At 43.2% G+C, this 16,679-nt stretch overlaps 1 protein-coding gene across 1 annotated transcript in view; it reads right to left on the reverse strand.

The window, feature by feature from the left end:
- The window catches only part of NSG2 (neuronal vesicle trafficking associated 2), a 64,914-nt gene extending 54,426 nt beyond the window's left edge, over window positions 1-10,488 (reverse strand). The window contains exons 1-2 of the mRNA XM_081523555.1: window positions 10,174-10,488; window positions 9,127-9,277 (exon numbers count right to left, since the gene is read on the reverse strand). Of these exons, the coding sequence (XP_081379681.1) occupies window positions 9,127-9,277; window positions 10,174-10,460 (438 nt within the window). The 5' untranslated portion in view covers window positions 10,461-10,488. The remainder of the gene's footprint in view (window positions 1-9,126; window positions 9,278-10,173) is intronic.
- Window positions 10,489-16,679: the final 6,191 nt, after the last annotated feature.

A 16,679-nucleotide genomic window follows, 5' to 3' on the forward strand; every position in this document is an offset into this window, starting at 1 on the left:
GTGACTTTTTTTAGTGCTATGAAGGAGAAAGCATAAGAAATGTTATCCAATCATTATTAATTGTACCTTGGAGGAATCAGCTTGTTTATGCAAAGAAAGAGAGAAAAGAGAAAACAAATTTGCTAAAAAGGTTCTATTTTCTGCAGTTGAAAAAAAATGGAGCAAAATGGAGCTCTGAGCTGCTTGATTAATAACAGAAATGTAATGAAAATGTGGGGAGACAGGAGGAAAAATTCTTTCTACTCGTTTTTATTAAAAGTGGGGTTTTATAGAGACTTGGAAGAATGAAACTCCTGGTTTTCAAATATCATTTTGAATTTAAGCAAAGAAATAAATTTGTTCTCTTTTCATATCAATACATCAGTCCCTATTGTTCTGTTGGCAGTTGATATGAAGAACATAATTTAATATAATTGGCATTGTGAAAATGGGATAAATTATTCATCCCAAAAGGACCCCTTGTCTGGATATATTCCCCCTTCGCTGGCAAGGCCAGATAATACATGGTGGTTCAGATGGTGCAAAGTACAGATTATAAAAATTTAAAATACTACTTCCCAGGATTATCAATAATGAAGAGGTTCCCACACGAGGAGGCCCTAGGATTGGCAGGAACAATAAATAAAAGTGTAGAAGTGCTGACAAGGAGCATAATTGTATTTTTTTGAGCTGGACTGTCACAGGCCAGAAATAGATCTAAGCCATCCCTTTCAGCTCATTCTTGCAGCAAAGAGAGAAGTTAGGAGCAGGACAATGAACAGCTAGCCTCTGAGCACCTCCTGTGTGCCAGACACAGTGCTACTCATGTGTACTTATAAAGTCTCATACCCACTCCCCCACTTATAGCATTCTCTCTGACCCTCACATCTCTCCTTTAAGATCGCTATTATTCCCATCTTTCAGACAAGGAAATTTAGCCTCAGAGACTTCAGTCATTTGCCTTTGATCAAATGACAGGTAAGTGGTCAAGCTGGTATTCAAGCTGAAGAACATGATGCTCTTTTCTATAATTTTTAAGGTACCTGCTATGTGCCTGGCACTGTACCAAAAGCTTTACATCCTATATTTCAGCCAATCCTTTCAATCACTCCGAGAAAGGAGAGAGTATCCCCATTTTACAAGAGCCGGGGTCTCAGGGAGCAGAAATGACTGCACAACCTCACATAACCACTAATGGGCTAAGTCAAGGCTTGAGCCTGGGCTTCTGGCTCAGATCAATTGCCACTAGTAATGTCATCATTCAAAAATCATAGCGCTCAAACTCTGATCCTGTGGCACCCGATGCTCTATAAATGCTATTGAATGAATGCACAAATGAGTGAATCCTGCACCCAAACAGAAAGGTGAAGTTACCCCAGTGGGGCCTGGGTACATAGCTGGGAACCTTCTTCCATTTACCACCTCACTTCCCAACTCACAATCCATCTCTTTGCGTTTAAGTCTCTCCCTGGGCCCTTGAAGTTTGGCACTAGGCCCAGAACACAAGTAAGATATTGGTGTTCAAAGAACATTAGTGGTAGTATTGTCCAATCCCACCAATCCACAGATGGGAACATGGAAGCCCAGAAAGGGGAAAGGATTTGCTGCAGGTCACACAGCCAGGATTCTAGTATGGACCTGCTGACTCCCAGTCCAGGGTGCTTTCTGTGGGTTCAAATCTCTTTTCCTTGCTGGGCCTTTGATTTCTCAGGGCAGAATGGAATACTGGCCATGAAGGAAGCATATGGATGGACTAGCCCGGTAAGTGTATGACTCTTCAACTCTATGACAAGGCAAATAGCTGGGGAAGATGAGGGACTCTTCATTGGGTCCTACAGGGACTGCCAGCTCCTGCTCTGAGCAGAGGCTAGTTGCCCAGGCTGGAGTCCCTACAGCAAGGTCCATAGCTCTGCCATCCAGACCCATCCTCGACAGGGCAGAAGCCCAGCGCACCTCACAGTTCAACCCTTCTTGCACCCCTGTGCACTCCAGGAAAAACGATCCTGATTATGGGACTGAATTGATGATGATGATGGTAACAACAACCATAATAACAACCTTGCATTAAGCACTTACTCTGTGCCAGGTACTGTGATAAACATTTGACATGCTTTTTCTCGTTTTACCCTTTAAACACTTCTTAAAGTAAGATATAACTGTCCTCATTTTAACAAGAAAACAGAGGGACAGAGTGGTGAGTAAACTTGCCCAGGGTCACACAGTAAGTAGGTGGTAGAATTAGGATTCGAATCCCAACTGCATTGTTACAATGCATGTGCCTCTATATAGGCCACCCTTTACTTGCAGGGGCACTGGCTCACTCCACAGTGGTCTCCCTATGTGTGAACAGAAGCAGGTAAAGCACTTCAGCTCTCTGAGATTGTTTTGCCACCTGTGAAATGGAGGTGATTTTTTTTTTTAAATATACAAAATTTGATATATTCTCATGGTAAAAAAATAAGTATGAAACTTGTAGAATTATATATATATGTACATATAGTCTTTGAATGGGCCCCAACCACCCCATCTGTAGTCCTAACCATTCGATGGTTTCTTGTGTGTCTTTTCAAGACTGTTTTATGAGTTATAAGAATGAAACATACACCCATATTTCCACACATGGGATTACTCCATGCCACATTCTTCAAAGTGGTTTTAAAGGAGCAATGTGTCTGTTGCTTTTTCCACATTAGCACAAACACAAGCAAATCTGTCTCATCCTTATAACAATTGCTTATTTTTCCACATCCATGCACTAGGGTTTATGTAACCACTTCAATCTCATGGAACATTTGTTTAACCACTCCAATCTCCACATACATATATGCCTTTGGAGATTCAAAAAATATATCCATAGGATAAATTTCTGCACCAGTAGCAACATACCAGTCAAATGGGATATACAGTTTTAATTTATAAGTAATGTCCAAATACCCTCTAAAAACCACTGCATCAAATTATATAACCAAGCGGAGTGCAACAAGAAGATCTGCTTTCCCTTAGCGTTAGCAACACCAGGCATTATCACTTTTTTTTTTTTTTTTGCCAATCACATATGTATAATGTTATGTTCCATTTAAAATTATTATGTTTTAAATTATAAAGAATTGTTACCCTGCTTATTGGTCACTTTCTGTCTATTTGTTGGAATCAGCTAGTCAGAGCCTTTGCCCCAATTTGGGGTGATGCACAATCTGTCTCTTGTGAACCCCTAAAGAGCAGAACAAGGGGACTCTATCAGCCTGGAATCTGCAGGGATGTGCATTTTCTGCTTCCCAGGGAAAGGCTGATGGTTCTCTGATCCTGTGTATCAGGGACAAAAATAAATCCTCTGGTGAAGCCACGACAAAGACCAAGAAAGCACGCAGGACTCAGTGACAGGAGAAGCATCTCCTTTGCCCAGCATCTATCCAGATCTGCCCCGTCGAACCCCTGAACCTCCACGTTGAAACCCCATCCTTCTCAGCAAGTTTTGCTTTTATAGTCATCCTCCAAAAATGTCACTTTTGGGAGAACATAGTCTGAATAACCAGGGAGAGAAAGGAAACTGTCAATGAGCCCCACGTCTGTGTCATTAGACAATTTTCACTTGTTTCCTCATAGTAACCCTATTAGGTAGCTATTACGCTCATTGCACAGCAAGAAAACAAAAAAAAGCCCAGCGATACCAAGCAACTTGCCTAAAGCCACACAGCACATGAATAGTTTAGCTGAAATTTGAATACAAGTCTCGAGGACAACATAGCACATGTGGTCTACCACACAAAATGTGAAGTGTGCCAAACATTAATAATACACCTTTTAATGTCTGCATTCCTTTCCTCCCACAAGCAGGTGAGCCAACCTCCTGTGGGACGTGTAAAGATTCAGTAATCAGTAGAAAGGAAAGGAACAAACTGCCTAGAGCCTCGCAGCTGGCTTTGCTGAATACATGATTCATCTGGGCCTTTGCCAAGGAGGGTTGTGCCTCTCTGGCTTGCTTTCAGGGGACTAACCATCCTTTAGCTGGCATTTCCCAGACTCCTGGGTGCAGATCTTGGCTGCATTGTTTTCTTTTGGTGTGTTCTAGGATAGTATTTTACTTCTCTGAGCCTGTTTTCATATGGACATAGTGGTCATGATGTCATAGAGGAGTCGTGCAGTTACCTGGGTTATCGTGGTCACTTAAATAAACCAAAGGCACATCCTGGAATTTGGTATCTACAGACTAATGTTCCAATTTCTCAAGAGCTTGCTCCCATGGCATGGAGAGAGCTACCAAACTGCTTAGATTTAAGTGGATTAACTAAGCCTACCTTTACACTAGGCAAGGGGCCGGGGATCTCATTCAGCCATCATTTCCCACCATATGCCAGAACCAAGGCTACAAACATGAGACAGAGCCAGGACCCTCAGGCCTAGTGGGAAAAGCTCCGCAGGACTGACCCAGCACTGTCATAATCCATCCATCCATCTCCCCATTTCTGTTGCCGATCACAAACACAGCAGAGACTTTCTAGTTGGTCTCCTGCCCTCCGCTCTTTTCTTCCCCGACTCATGGAGGGGAGGGTGCAGCTAGAAACCCAGTAGCCTCTATTTGGGGAAAATTTCTCTGGTGCTGCCTCACTTGAAAGATGGATGGGAAGAAAAGAGGAAGAAGAGACCAGGCCGTAGGGTAGCCCACAGCAGCCAGAGGAATCTTCCTAAAATAGAAATCTGATTCTGTTACTCGACTTCTTTAAACCCCTTCCAAAAATGTACCATGTGAACTGGTGTCCACTGCGCCTTGTGTGCCCCATCTGCCCCCCTCACTCAGGGCACCCAGGCAACTCGACCTCTTGACTGGCCTTCTCATCCCCTCGGGGCCTGTCGACATGCTGATGCCTCTGCCTCTACTCCCCTTACCCACCCATCCTCCAGCTTTCAGCCAGGGCTCCTTCTTCAGAAGGACCTTCCCTGACCACCGTTCCACCATAATTGACCACCGTTCCACCATAATTAAGCCCTCTGAAGGCTTATCCTTTACAATCTAGCACCTTACTCTTTCCTTAATAGCCCTTCTTGCAAGTTGCATCTCTGAACTTCTATTTGTGTGCTGGCTTGTTTGAAGACCCTCTTTCTCACTGGGACTAGAAGCTCCATGAAACCAATGATCATGCCTGACTTTTCCTGGCTATGTATGTGTAGCCTAACATAGTGCCCAGCACGTAGAAGGTGACCCATAGAAATGCTGGATGAGTGAATGAAAGAATGAGTTCCTGCCTTCCAGCATAGTAAGTATAACCTTAGCTATAATTATGAGTGGCCAGGAAGGGTGTCCAGGAGAGCTGCCATCTGAACTGGGTTTAGAGCTCCCATGACCACTGGCTTATCAGACCGGAAAAGGGACAAGCAGGCCATTCTGGGCAGAAGGAATGGCCTAGGAAAGAAGGAGGGAGCAAGAAACACCTTGGAGAGGATGGAAAATTCCAGGGCTGGTTTTTCAACCTCAGCACTGTAGACATTTTGGGCAGGACAATTCTTCAGAGGCGGCATTTTGTGCATTGTAGGGCATTTACCAGCATTTCTGGCCCAAAGCACCACCCTCCCCAATTGTCACAACCAAAAACTGTCTCCAGACACAGCCAAATGTCCCTCTAGCATGGAGCGGAATCACCCCCTGGTTGAGAGCAATGGCTCGAGGTAGTTCTGCCATGCTGGTGTTCAAGGTACAAAGTGAGAAGTGGTAGGAATGGGAGCCAGCGGGGCAGATGATGGAGGACCTGGAGTGTCAAGGTCAGGATTTGAGGACTGTACCCTGTGGGGAGGACTGGAAATGCTTTCCAAGGGAGAAGGACTCATCACACCTCTGGGGGCACTACCGCAGGTGTGGTGTGCAGGACTGATTAGAGTGATAGAAGAGGTGGGACAACAGGCACGAGGTCTCCGCTCCTAAGGCAGGCACAGCTCCTCCAGCACTGGGGAGGGAGGGAGCGCTGGAGGCCGTGATGCTCTCTTTCCAGGATAGCCCCAGGCCTCACCTGCAGGTCCAAGAGAGCACAACGAGGAGCCTCAGCCAGGAAGGAAGGAATCAGAGTTTGAGGAAGCACTGCCTGGGGTGGGAAGTTTCTCATTATTGATGGCAGCAAGGTGCAGAAGGGGAAACTGAGGTGCCAGGGGCATGGGCTTCCAAACTCAGCTCTTCCACTCTCTCTGTGAAGCTTGGGCAAGTCTATTGATCTGAGCCTCGGTTTCCCCACCAGTGGAATGTGGGCACGAACGCCCACCTCATAGCGTTGCTGGGAATATTAACTGAAGCAATAGCTGTGAATGCCCCACACAGCCCATTTCTAGCCCAGAGCAAGGGCTTCAGACATACTCATTCTCTCCACTTAGCCTCCAAAACCTTTCCCCCAGAAGCTCACATTCCACACTAAGAGTATTCAGTGGACAAATCTAGAAATAATTGTCTGTATTACATGCCAAAGCACACTCTGCATTTTACATTTTCAGGAAGAAAACTCATGATATTGGGATCTAATATACGCCTTTCTGATAACCTTTTTAGCTTTAAACCCTCACCATCTGGCTGGACCTAATGAGAGAGCTGACAAATGTGTCAGAACTCTCCTCGCCTTCTCTAAAGCCCTGTAAGGGTGAGTCCCCCTCTACCCACGAGGAGGCTGAGGCTGAACCAGCTGGGCCCCTATTCCTGCTGAGGTGGAAGTTTCTAGAACAGCACTGCCTGGGCTCTGGGTTCCCCAGGCTTTGCCAGGAGGCTTATCAACTCTGGGATTTGGGAAGTGACTTTTCCACCATGCCTGAGTTTCATCATCTTTAAAAACTGGATTAAAGGAGCAACTCCTTTATCAGATCCTATTAACTACTGAAAGGATGAAAGAAAATTCTAGGTTTGTGTGCATGTGTGTACTTCTGACTTACAGTCTAGCATAAGTAGCACATGAAAATGATCATTATTATTCTCTTATGGTTAGTTTTGTGCCAGGCACTGTATATATAAGGCCACATCTAACACTGCCCTGACTATTATGAAGTAGGTGTGATCCCCCACTTCACAGAGGACACTGAGGCCCACCTGGTATGAAGACTCTGTCAAGAACACCTGCCAAAGTCTGTGAGGTGCCCCTGGGGGATGTGTCCATTCAAGGATTTTCACCCTTCAGGATGCACTGGTTTCCCTTTCCACGCATGCAAGTCCATAATGTACTTATCTTCAGGCTTTGGGACAGTTTTTTTGGCACATCTGGACTAGCTCAGTGGTTACCAGGCACATTTCCTGTCTCAAGGAGAGGAAGAAGTCCTTGGAGGTGGGAAATGGGGTGAGGAGTAAGGGGTGACAGAGACCATGGTATCTCTGGATGACCCGCAGGTGTGTGTAGAGTTAAGAGAAGAGGTAACCTCACCACAGTCCCTTTTCCTTGCATGCCTCTCAGGGACGTATAGATCCTTGAGACTAAAGGGGAAAGATTTTTCCTAAAACTTCGCAAAACCTTGAGTGAATATCCCCTCTGCTTCTCCTCAATTTCCACTACATCTGCGATCAAATTCCAGCATTGCCACTTACTCCTCTGTGAGTTTGGATAAATCACCAAATTTCTCTGATCCTTCTCCACCTTTTGCCTGCTTACATGGATGGATGTATAATCCCCGGGTAATGGGCATCTAGCACAGTGGTTCTCAACTGTGGCAGCACATAGGAGTCCACCTGGGAAGGTTTAATTAACAGTGATGCTTCGGTCTCACCCCCCAGAGATTCTGATATAATTGTTCCGGGGTGTGGCCTAGGTATCAAGATTTTCAAAGGTTCCCCAGTTAACTCTAATATACAGTACAAACTGAGAACCTCTGCTATACAGGTAACTAATATCCAATTAATATTACTCCTTCACATTTTGTTAGCGCTAACTCCCTTTTAGCAAATTTTATTTTCAAAAGGCCTTATCAGTTTCTCAGGATGGCTCACTGATTCTTTATTTCTGGAACCCCTATACATATTTTCATATTGACAACCTCTGCACTTTCAAAACAGATGACTCAACCCTCAGCCAATCAGCCAGGCCCTTGATCTAGCTTTGGCTTCTCTTCTGTTCACTGGATAGAGCCAATTGGTTAAGACACACAATGCCCTCCTGGAGATGTCAATGAGAAAAATCAAACAAATGGAATGATCCATTGTTCACTCTTCAGCTAGGGAACTGCATCATTTGCCTCCTAATCTATCTCTTATGGCATGCAAAAGCTCACATTATAAAACCCCAAGTTCTCTCAGAGGGATCTTTATATCACTTCTCCCACCTGTGTTCATAGAATAACTCCCCCACTTTTGTATAAATGCTCATTCTTCATGGACTACTCCCATGTCAGGAGATGTGCCATCAGCCAGTCACTCATTTCCAGCCACGCCTCCCCAAAAAACACTCTATTCCAGTCATGCTATTTCCCAAAAGCTCTCCATGCTTTGCACATTTGTGCCCTTTGCCTTAAATGCCTTTCCCTCCAATGGCCTACCTGGGAGGATTTTACTCACCTTTAAAAGCCAAATTCAAATGTTCCCCTCTGCAGCTGACCTAACCTATCCTTCCAGTTCCCTCTCTGCCACAACAGAATTTAGTTGTTTCCACTCCAGTGATCTCACAATCTTCGTAACGCTCAGGCATTGCGTTTACCATGATGCTTTATATTAATTTAAGTCTTATATTGAAGAGGGATTTTGTAATGTATGTTTTTATAACCAACTTCCAGGGTAGGAACAGGGCTTTAGCAGGTGCAAACTAAATGCCTGTTGGACTGCATCTAACTCTCTGTCCTCAGATTTGTAGCAGTCAATTTTTAAAACACCTTCCCAGAATAATCAAGACCATTTTCTTTTTCATGAAATCTAGAAGCTTATTAGTATTCATCCACTATGATAAAACTTTTAAAAAGAAATGTCAATTTTTTTGCCTATGTATGTGAACAAAAACATGAACAAGCACTTACCATAAATCTGAAACAACATAAGAGGTGTCATGCTCTAGAAGGCATAACTACATTTTACAAGAAAGGGAACATACTTGGCTGGTAAGGGAATGAAAGGGTTTGAGAGAGGTGGGATTTTTTTTGCTGCTTTATTTCCTGAGATGAGGGGAGCACGGGGGCTGCTGATGGGGACAGGAGCACCTGCTTTACCTTTTCCGGAGCAGGCAGCTGTAAGTGATTCACCTCCAGGGGAGTGATGAGAGGGACGGTCTGGAAGCCGTCCTCAACTGAAGGTGGCTTGGCTCCCTTCTCACTGGGGTTACTGTTCAGCTTCACCATTCTGACGCCTTTCTTCCCAGACCTAAGACGAGCAGTAGAATTCTAGTTACAGTGGGAAGAGAAGCAGAAAAGAGACGGCTGATGACGGAGAAGACAGCACTGTCCTCCACAGCTCCACTCTGGCGGCTTCAGTGTGGGCATCAGTCATCACTCTTCCGCTAGATTTCCTGACATGATCCCTATTATCCAGGAAAACTTCTTTAATCATCAAGAAATGCCACCTGCCTATGGCACTTACCAGCTTTCAAATTTGAGAAACTCAAGGAAAATTCCAGTCTTACACACAAAATATACAACCTTAAAAATATAGCCAAGACACTAGAGCTAACATAATCACATAATCTCAGTGGAAAGCTAATTCTTAGTGAAAAAATAAATCCTACTATTCTGGGTCATCCTGCAGTATGATAAATTTCACCTTACCGTCTTCATTGCTATCTTATTATATTGTGTTTTTTTCCCCATTAATCTCCCTAAAATACAATAAATACATTCAATGCCTCTATGTGTAGTACACCCTTTTACACAATATGTAGGTTTTACAGGAGATACAATTTCTTAAAACAAAAAAGGACTGGCTTGAACCTGATCCTGTTAGTCAGCCATGGAATGCCTCCATTTCCTCAATAGCAAAGGGCCATTTTTTTTTTTTTTTTGGTTCCATGGAAAGTTAGCAACCCCCGTATGGCAAGATTGCCAACTAAATAAACAAATCACATTTATTTCTTTCCAGCTCCCTTGGAAGTCAGACGGTGTACCCACCCCACCCTCAGAAGCCCAGCACAACTGAATTTTTCTTGTCAATCCTGCTGATTGGAACGTTATTAGACAAAATAGGGTTGTTGTGGGGGTGAAAGGGATGGGCAAGGGTTGGAGGATATTGGGGAGTGGTTATAGCAAAAACAAATGCCTACTTACTGTGCAGCACTCCTGGGGGTCAGAGCAGATCCAAACCAGTTTGCAGAGGAGGAGGACGGCCAGGAGTCCTCCCTCCTTAGCCGGAGCTTGTGGTGCTGAAAGGACAGCGCCTTGCGTGCGTCTGGATTGGGAGCTTCTGCGAGCGAGGCGCCAGCGAGCGGGCTCCTGGCAGCTGCCTGCCCGCTCGCTCGCTCGTTCGCGCCCCCTCCCACCGGGAAACGGGCTCCCACACCATCTGTCATCTGGCACCACCTGCTGTTTCTCATGCATGGCCACAACCACAGCATGGGACAAAATGGTTTCAAGAAAGTGGGAGGGATTCTGGCCATTAAAAAAGAAGAAGAAGAAATTAATAAGCACCGTATTATTATACAAGCAATCCTTGAGCCTTTAGAAAAACTGGAGAGGCGGCATATTCATTAGGAAAAGGGACTACTCCGAAGATTTTCCAGGACAATATTATGAAACACAGAATTGTTCAGGACTTAACACCGTGCTCTGACCTGTGTATGGAAAGGAGAACTAATATTTATTGAGTATCTCCCATGAATTGGGCCCCTTTCCAGGTTATTTCAGACTATTTCTCTCATTTGCAAATTGTGATTTCTAACAGTGCCTACATGATGGGGTTAGAGTGAAGTGTGAATGTGATAACTTGCAGAAAGCATTCAGCTCAGAGCAAGGTGCATGACTAGCAGTGCATAAACATAAGCACCTTTTCTCACAATGCTGTGATCACGCAGGTCAGCTAAGGTCGCAGAACTAACAGAGCACCAGGTATTTGAACCCTGATCCACTGCTGTCAAAGTCTGTATGCAGTCCACATTACAGAGCTTTTAGGTTGGTGTCTGGAATCAGAGAGGGAAAAGTGCTGGAGTCAGTTCTATGAAGTTCCAGCTGTGGGGACATTTTGAATTCACTCTCCAAGCCTTTTTTTTATCTCTGATGTGGGTATAATAACATCTCCCTTGCCAAGCGGTTGTGAATATGAGAAGATAGTGCACTCAAGGAAACCCCTTTCAGCTCAGGGACAGAGTTCTGAATGGTTGAATTGTTTCATCCCTGGAGATTGCTCTTACATGCCCTTTCAATCCTCTGAGGTCAAGACTGTTTCCACTAGTTTCTCCCAGACGTATCCACATCACCATTGGCCATTCATTCCCAGCTGTAATGCTATTTATGATGTACTTCATAAGGTCTTGGTGTAAGTAACAGCATCCTCTTTCACTGTCAAAAGTATCCCAGCTTGCACGATAAATTATTTGGTCACCTTGGTTGGTGTTCACATATGGATCATAGCATACACTCTCCTAGTTAAAACACCAGGAGAAAACACATATATTACGTGTACTGTTTAGGAATGAAGTGGGTGTGTGTGTATGTGTGTGTGTGCATGTGTGTTTGTGTATAGAAAAAGAGATGTTTCTGAGACAATAGAGGCTACGTTGTATCAGAGTTGAGTAGGACACTTCTATTAGTAGAAGAATGCATACATAGGAGAGGGAGGTATTCCAATAAATGTGAGCCCTCCACTCCCTGCTTTTCCAAAGACCTGGGTGATTTTCAGCTGCAGGCACTAAGGACAACAAAATGGAAACAACTGTGGACACTTGTACTTGATCTCTTACTGCTGCCTCCAACGGAGAAGGAAGTCCCTGTAACACAGCTTTTGACAGATTCACAAGCAGGAAACCACAGGTCCTGAGAATTTAGCAAGGTCCAGGATCAGGGCCTGCCTCATGTAAAATCCAGGATTCCTGATATTTGAAGCCAGGAGAGAGGGTGTAGAAAGAAATAGGGGGCTGGAGTGACGCAAAGAAGCCCCTTGTTGGAGAATGATATGAGGGGTGCTTAATATAATGGACAATTATTCTCTTGTAGAGCCCTGGAAAAGATGTTTGACAACTGACAACAAAAATAATGACATTTTGTCATGAGGTTCTCCAAGTATGTATACGTAGGTGTAGTATATAAGACAATAAGTGAAGGGTAAAGGAACAAATCTGATGGTATTATTTCTGTATCCCACTTGAAGTGGTAAAGTACTGATTCCAATTAAGCTGTAAAAATTTAATTATGCTTATCGTAATCCCTAGCATAACCAAAATATACAAAGGTAAAGTCCAAAATGTGATATATAAGTTTAAATGGAATATAATTTTTAAAAAAGTTCAAATAGCCCAAAAGAAGGCAGGAAATGGAACACAGAGGTACTGGGTCAGGCTTTTGGCTTTCAGCTCAGAGGAAGTCACAGTGCAACTTTCTTCTCTCCTCCCACATCTGGGTTTATCTGACACCAGCTGCCTCTGTCATGCTGGCCAAGTCTGACCCCAATGAGATCAAAGTCATGAAACAGGTTCAACAGTGAAGTCAGTATCACATCTTCCCTGACCCCCAAGATCATCCTTCTGGGTCTGTCTCCAAAAACAATGTTAGTGATGACATCACCAAGACAACCGGTTACTGAATGGGTCTAAGGATTACAGAGAAACTGACCTGACTCAAAAGAGACAGGTGAGATTAAATCTCAGCTCTGTCACTTGTTATATTTCTGATTTTAGGTAAAAGTTACCTAACCTCTCTATGCCTCAGTGTCCTCATTGTAAACTGAGTGTCCTAGCAATAATTCACAGGATCATTATAAGGATTGGGTAAGTATATTTATATATATGTATTTATATATATGGGCTTTCCTGCTGGCTCAAATGGTAAAGAATCTGCCTGCAATGCGGGAGGCCTGGGTTTGATCCCTGGGTTGGGAAAATCCCCTGGAGGAGGGCATGGCAACCCACTCCAGCATGCTTGCCTGGAGAATCCCCATGGACAGAGGAGCCTGGTAGGCTACAGTCCACGGGGTCGTGAAGAGTCAGACGTGACTGAGCGACTAAGCACGGCACACACACACACACACACACACACACACACACACACACACTGCATAGAACAATACCTATAAGTGAAAAACAAGTATTTATTCTTATTATTCAATTATTAGATAATCATTTTTATAACTAGCTTTCAGGGCTTTTTTTTAGTTTTATAACCTATCAATTTATTTTTAAAAATTATTTTCTTATTCTTTACTCCCTTATTTTTATCCCATTTTTCTGTTTTGAGCTTCCTCAGATAAATACCTAGTTTTGATTTGTTTTCTTTCTGTTTTATAATGAAAGAAACTAATGCTATTACTTTAATGTATCTCTGATTAGTGATGCTTTTTATTATCCTCCTTCAAATAGTATATAACTGAGTATTTGCTTCTTTGACTCAAGTCATTCAGTAATAGAGTTTAGTTTCATTTTAATTTTTAAATGTTTGACTTTCACTGTTGCTAATTTATATCTCTTGAGACTAGTTTCTAGTTTCACTGCATGTAGTCCAAGACTGTTCTCTGTATATTTTCTGCTTTGGGGAATGTATTAACTTTCCTTTGTAGCCTAACATATGAACTATTTCAGCTAAAATCCTCTGAGCATAAGGAAAGAAATCATATTCTATATAAATACAGATCATTATGTATAACTATTAAGTCAAGTCTCTTCCTTAAGTTATTTAAATCTTCTATACTCTCGTTAATTTTTTACTTATTTATCTATCAAGAAATGAGAGGGGTGTTGTTATTTTCCATTACTGTTGTGATATTTCTCCTTGATGCCACATTTTACGGGTTTTGCTTATAGATGTAAAATAACATATTAGTCATAATTAATGCTTCATGATTTGAATTCTTGTCTGTATAAAATATAATTGCAAACCCTTCCTTCTGTAGTTTGTATTTTACTCTTCCAAACAGAGGAAAACAATAGAATGGGAAAGATTAGAGATCTCTTCAAGAAAATTAGAGATGCCAAAGGAATATTTCATGCAAAGATGGGCACAATAAAGGACAGAAATGGTATGGACCTAACAGAAGCAGAAGATTAAGAAGAGACGGCAAGAATACATGGAAAAACTGTATAAAAAAGATCCTAATGACCCAGATAACCACGATGGTGTGGTCACTCACCTAGAGCCAGATATCCTGAAGTGTAACATCAGTTCAGTTCAGTTCAGTCGCTCAGTCGTGTCCGACTCTTTGCAACCCCATGAATTGCAGCACGCCAGGCCTCCCTGTCCATCACCAACTCCCGGAGTCTACCCAAACCCATGTCCATCGAGTTGGTGATGCCATCCAATCATCTCATCCTCTGTCGTCCCCTTCTCCTCCTGCCCCCAACCCTACCCAGCATTAGGGTCTTTTCCAATGAGTCAACTCTTCACATGAGATGGCCAAAGTATTGGAGTTTCAGCTTCAACATCAGTCCTTCCAATGAACACCCAGGATTGATCTCTTTTAGGATGGACTGATTGGATCTCCTTGCAGTCCAAGGGACTCTCAAGAGTCTTCACCAACACCACAGTTCAAAAGCATCACTTCATGGGAAATAGATGGGGAAACAGTGGAAACAGTAACATCAAGGGGGCCTTAAGAAGTATTACTACAAACAGAGCTAGTGGAGGTGACGGAATTCCAGTTGAGCTATTTCAAATCCTAAAAGAGGATGCTGTTAAACTGCTGCACTCAATATGCCAGCAAATTTCGAGAACTCAGCAGTGGCCACAGGACTAGAAAAGGTCAGTTTTCATTCCAATCCCAAACAAAGACAATGCTGAAAAATGTTCAAATGTTCATACAATTGCACTCATTTCACATATAGCAAGATAATGCTCAAAATCCTTCAAGCTAGGCTTCAGCAGTACATGAACTGTGAACTTCCAGATGTACAAGCTGGATCTGGAAAAGGCAGATCAAATGGCCAACATCTGCTGGATCATAGAAAAAGCAAGGGAATTCCAAAAAAAAATCTGCTTCGTTGACTATGCTAAAGAATTTGACTGTGTGAATCACAAGAAACTGTGGAAAATTCTTAAAGAAATGGGAATACCAGACCACCTTACCTTCTTCCTGAGAAATCTCTATGCAGAACTAGAAGCAACAGAACCAGACAGGAAACAACAGACTGGTTCAAAATTGGGAAAGGAATACATCAAGGCTGTATATTGTCACCCTGTTTATTTAACTTCTACACAGAGCTGGAAGAAACACAAGCTGGAATCAAGATTGCGGGGAGAAATATCAATAACCTCAGATATGCAGATGACACCACCCTTATGGCAGAAAGCGAAGAAGAACTAAAGAGCCTCTTGATGAAAGTGAAAGAAGAGAGTGACAAAGTTGGCTTAAAGCTCAACGTTCAGAAAACTAAGATCATGGCATCTGGTCCCATCACTTCATGGGAAATAGATGGGGAAACAGTGAAAACAGTGTCAGACTTTATTTTTTGGGCTCCAAAATCACTGCTGATGGTGATTGCAGCAATGAAATTAAAAGACACTTACTCCTTGGAAGGAAGGTTATGGCCAACCTAGACAGCATATTGAAAAGCAGAGACATTACTCTGCCAACAAAGGTCCATCTAGTCAAGGCTATGGTTTTTCCAGTAGTCATGTATGAATGTGAGAGTTGGACTGTGAAGAAAGCTGAGCACCTAAGAATTGATACTTTTGAACTGTGGTGTTGGAGAAAACTCTTGAGAGTCCCTTGGACTGCAAGAAGTCCAACCAGTCCATCCTAAAGGAGATCAATCCTGGGTGTTCATTGGAAGGACTGATGCTAAAGCTGAAACTCCAATACTTTGGCCACCTGATGCGAAGAGCTGACTCATTGGAAAAGACCCTGATGCTGGGAAGGATTGAGGGAAGGAGGAGAAGGGAACGACAGAGGATGAGACGGTTGGATGGCATCACTGACTTGATGGACATGGGTTTGGGTAAACTCTGGGAGTTGGTGATGGACAGGGAGGTCTGGCGTGCTGCGATTCATGGGATCGCAAAGAGTCGGACACGACTGAGCAACTGAACTGAACTGACGCAGAGCACATCATGTGAAATGCTGGATGAAGCACAAGCTGGAATCAAGATGGCTGGGAGAAATATCCATAACCTCAGATATGCAGATGACACCACCCTAATGGCAGAAAGCGAAGAGGAACTTAAGAGTCTCTTGATGAAGGTGAAAGAGGAGAGTGAATAAGCTGGCTTAAAACTCAACAGTCAAAATACAAAGATCATGGCATCAGGTTCCATCACTTCATGGCAAATGGAAGGGGAAAAAGTGGAAACAGTGACAGATTTTATTTTCTTGGACTCCAAAATCACTGTGAATGATGATTGCTGCCACGAAATTAAAGACACTTGCCCCTTTGAAGAAAAGCTATGATGAAACTAGACAGCATATTAAAAAGCAGAGACATCACCTTGCTGACAAAGGTCTGTCTAATCAAAGCTATGATTTTTTCCAGTAGTCATGTATGTATGTGAGAGTTGGACCATAAGGAAGTCTCAGGACCAAAGAATTGATACTTTCGAACTATGGTCCTGGAGAAGACTCTTGAGAGCCCTTTGGACTGCAAGGAGATCAAACTAGTCAATCCTAAAGAAAATCAACTCTGAATACTCATTGGAAG

This window comes from Giraffa tippelskirchi, chromosome 8 (assembly GCF_054371585.1).
Source record: "Giraffa tippelskirchi isolate mGirTip1 chromosome 8, T2T-mGirTip1v1.2.pri, whole genome shotgun sequence".
In the NCBI taxonomy this organism is placed as follows: Eukaryota; Metazoa; Chordata; class Mammalia; order Artiodactyla; family Giraffidae; genus Giraffa; species Giraffa tippelskirchi.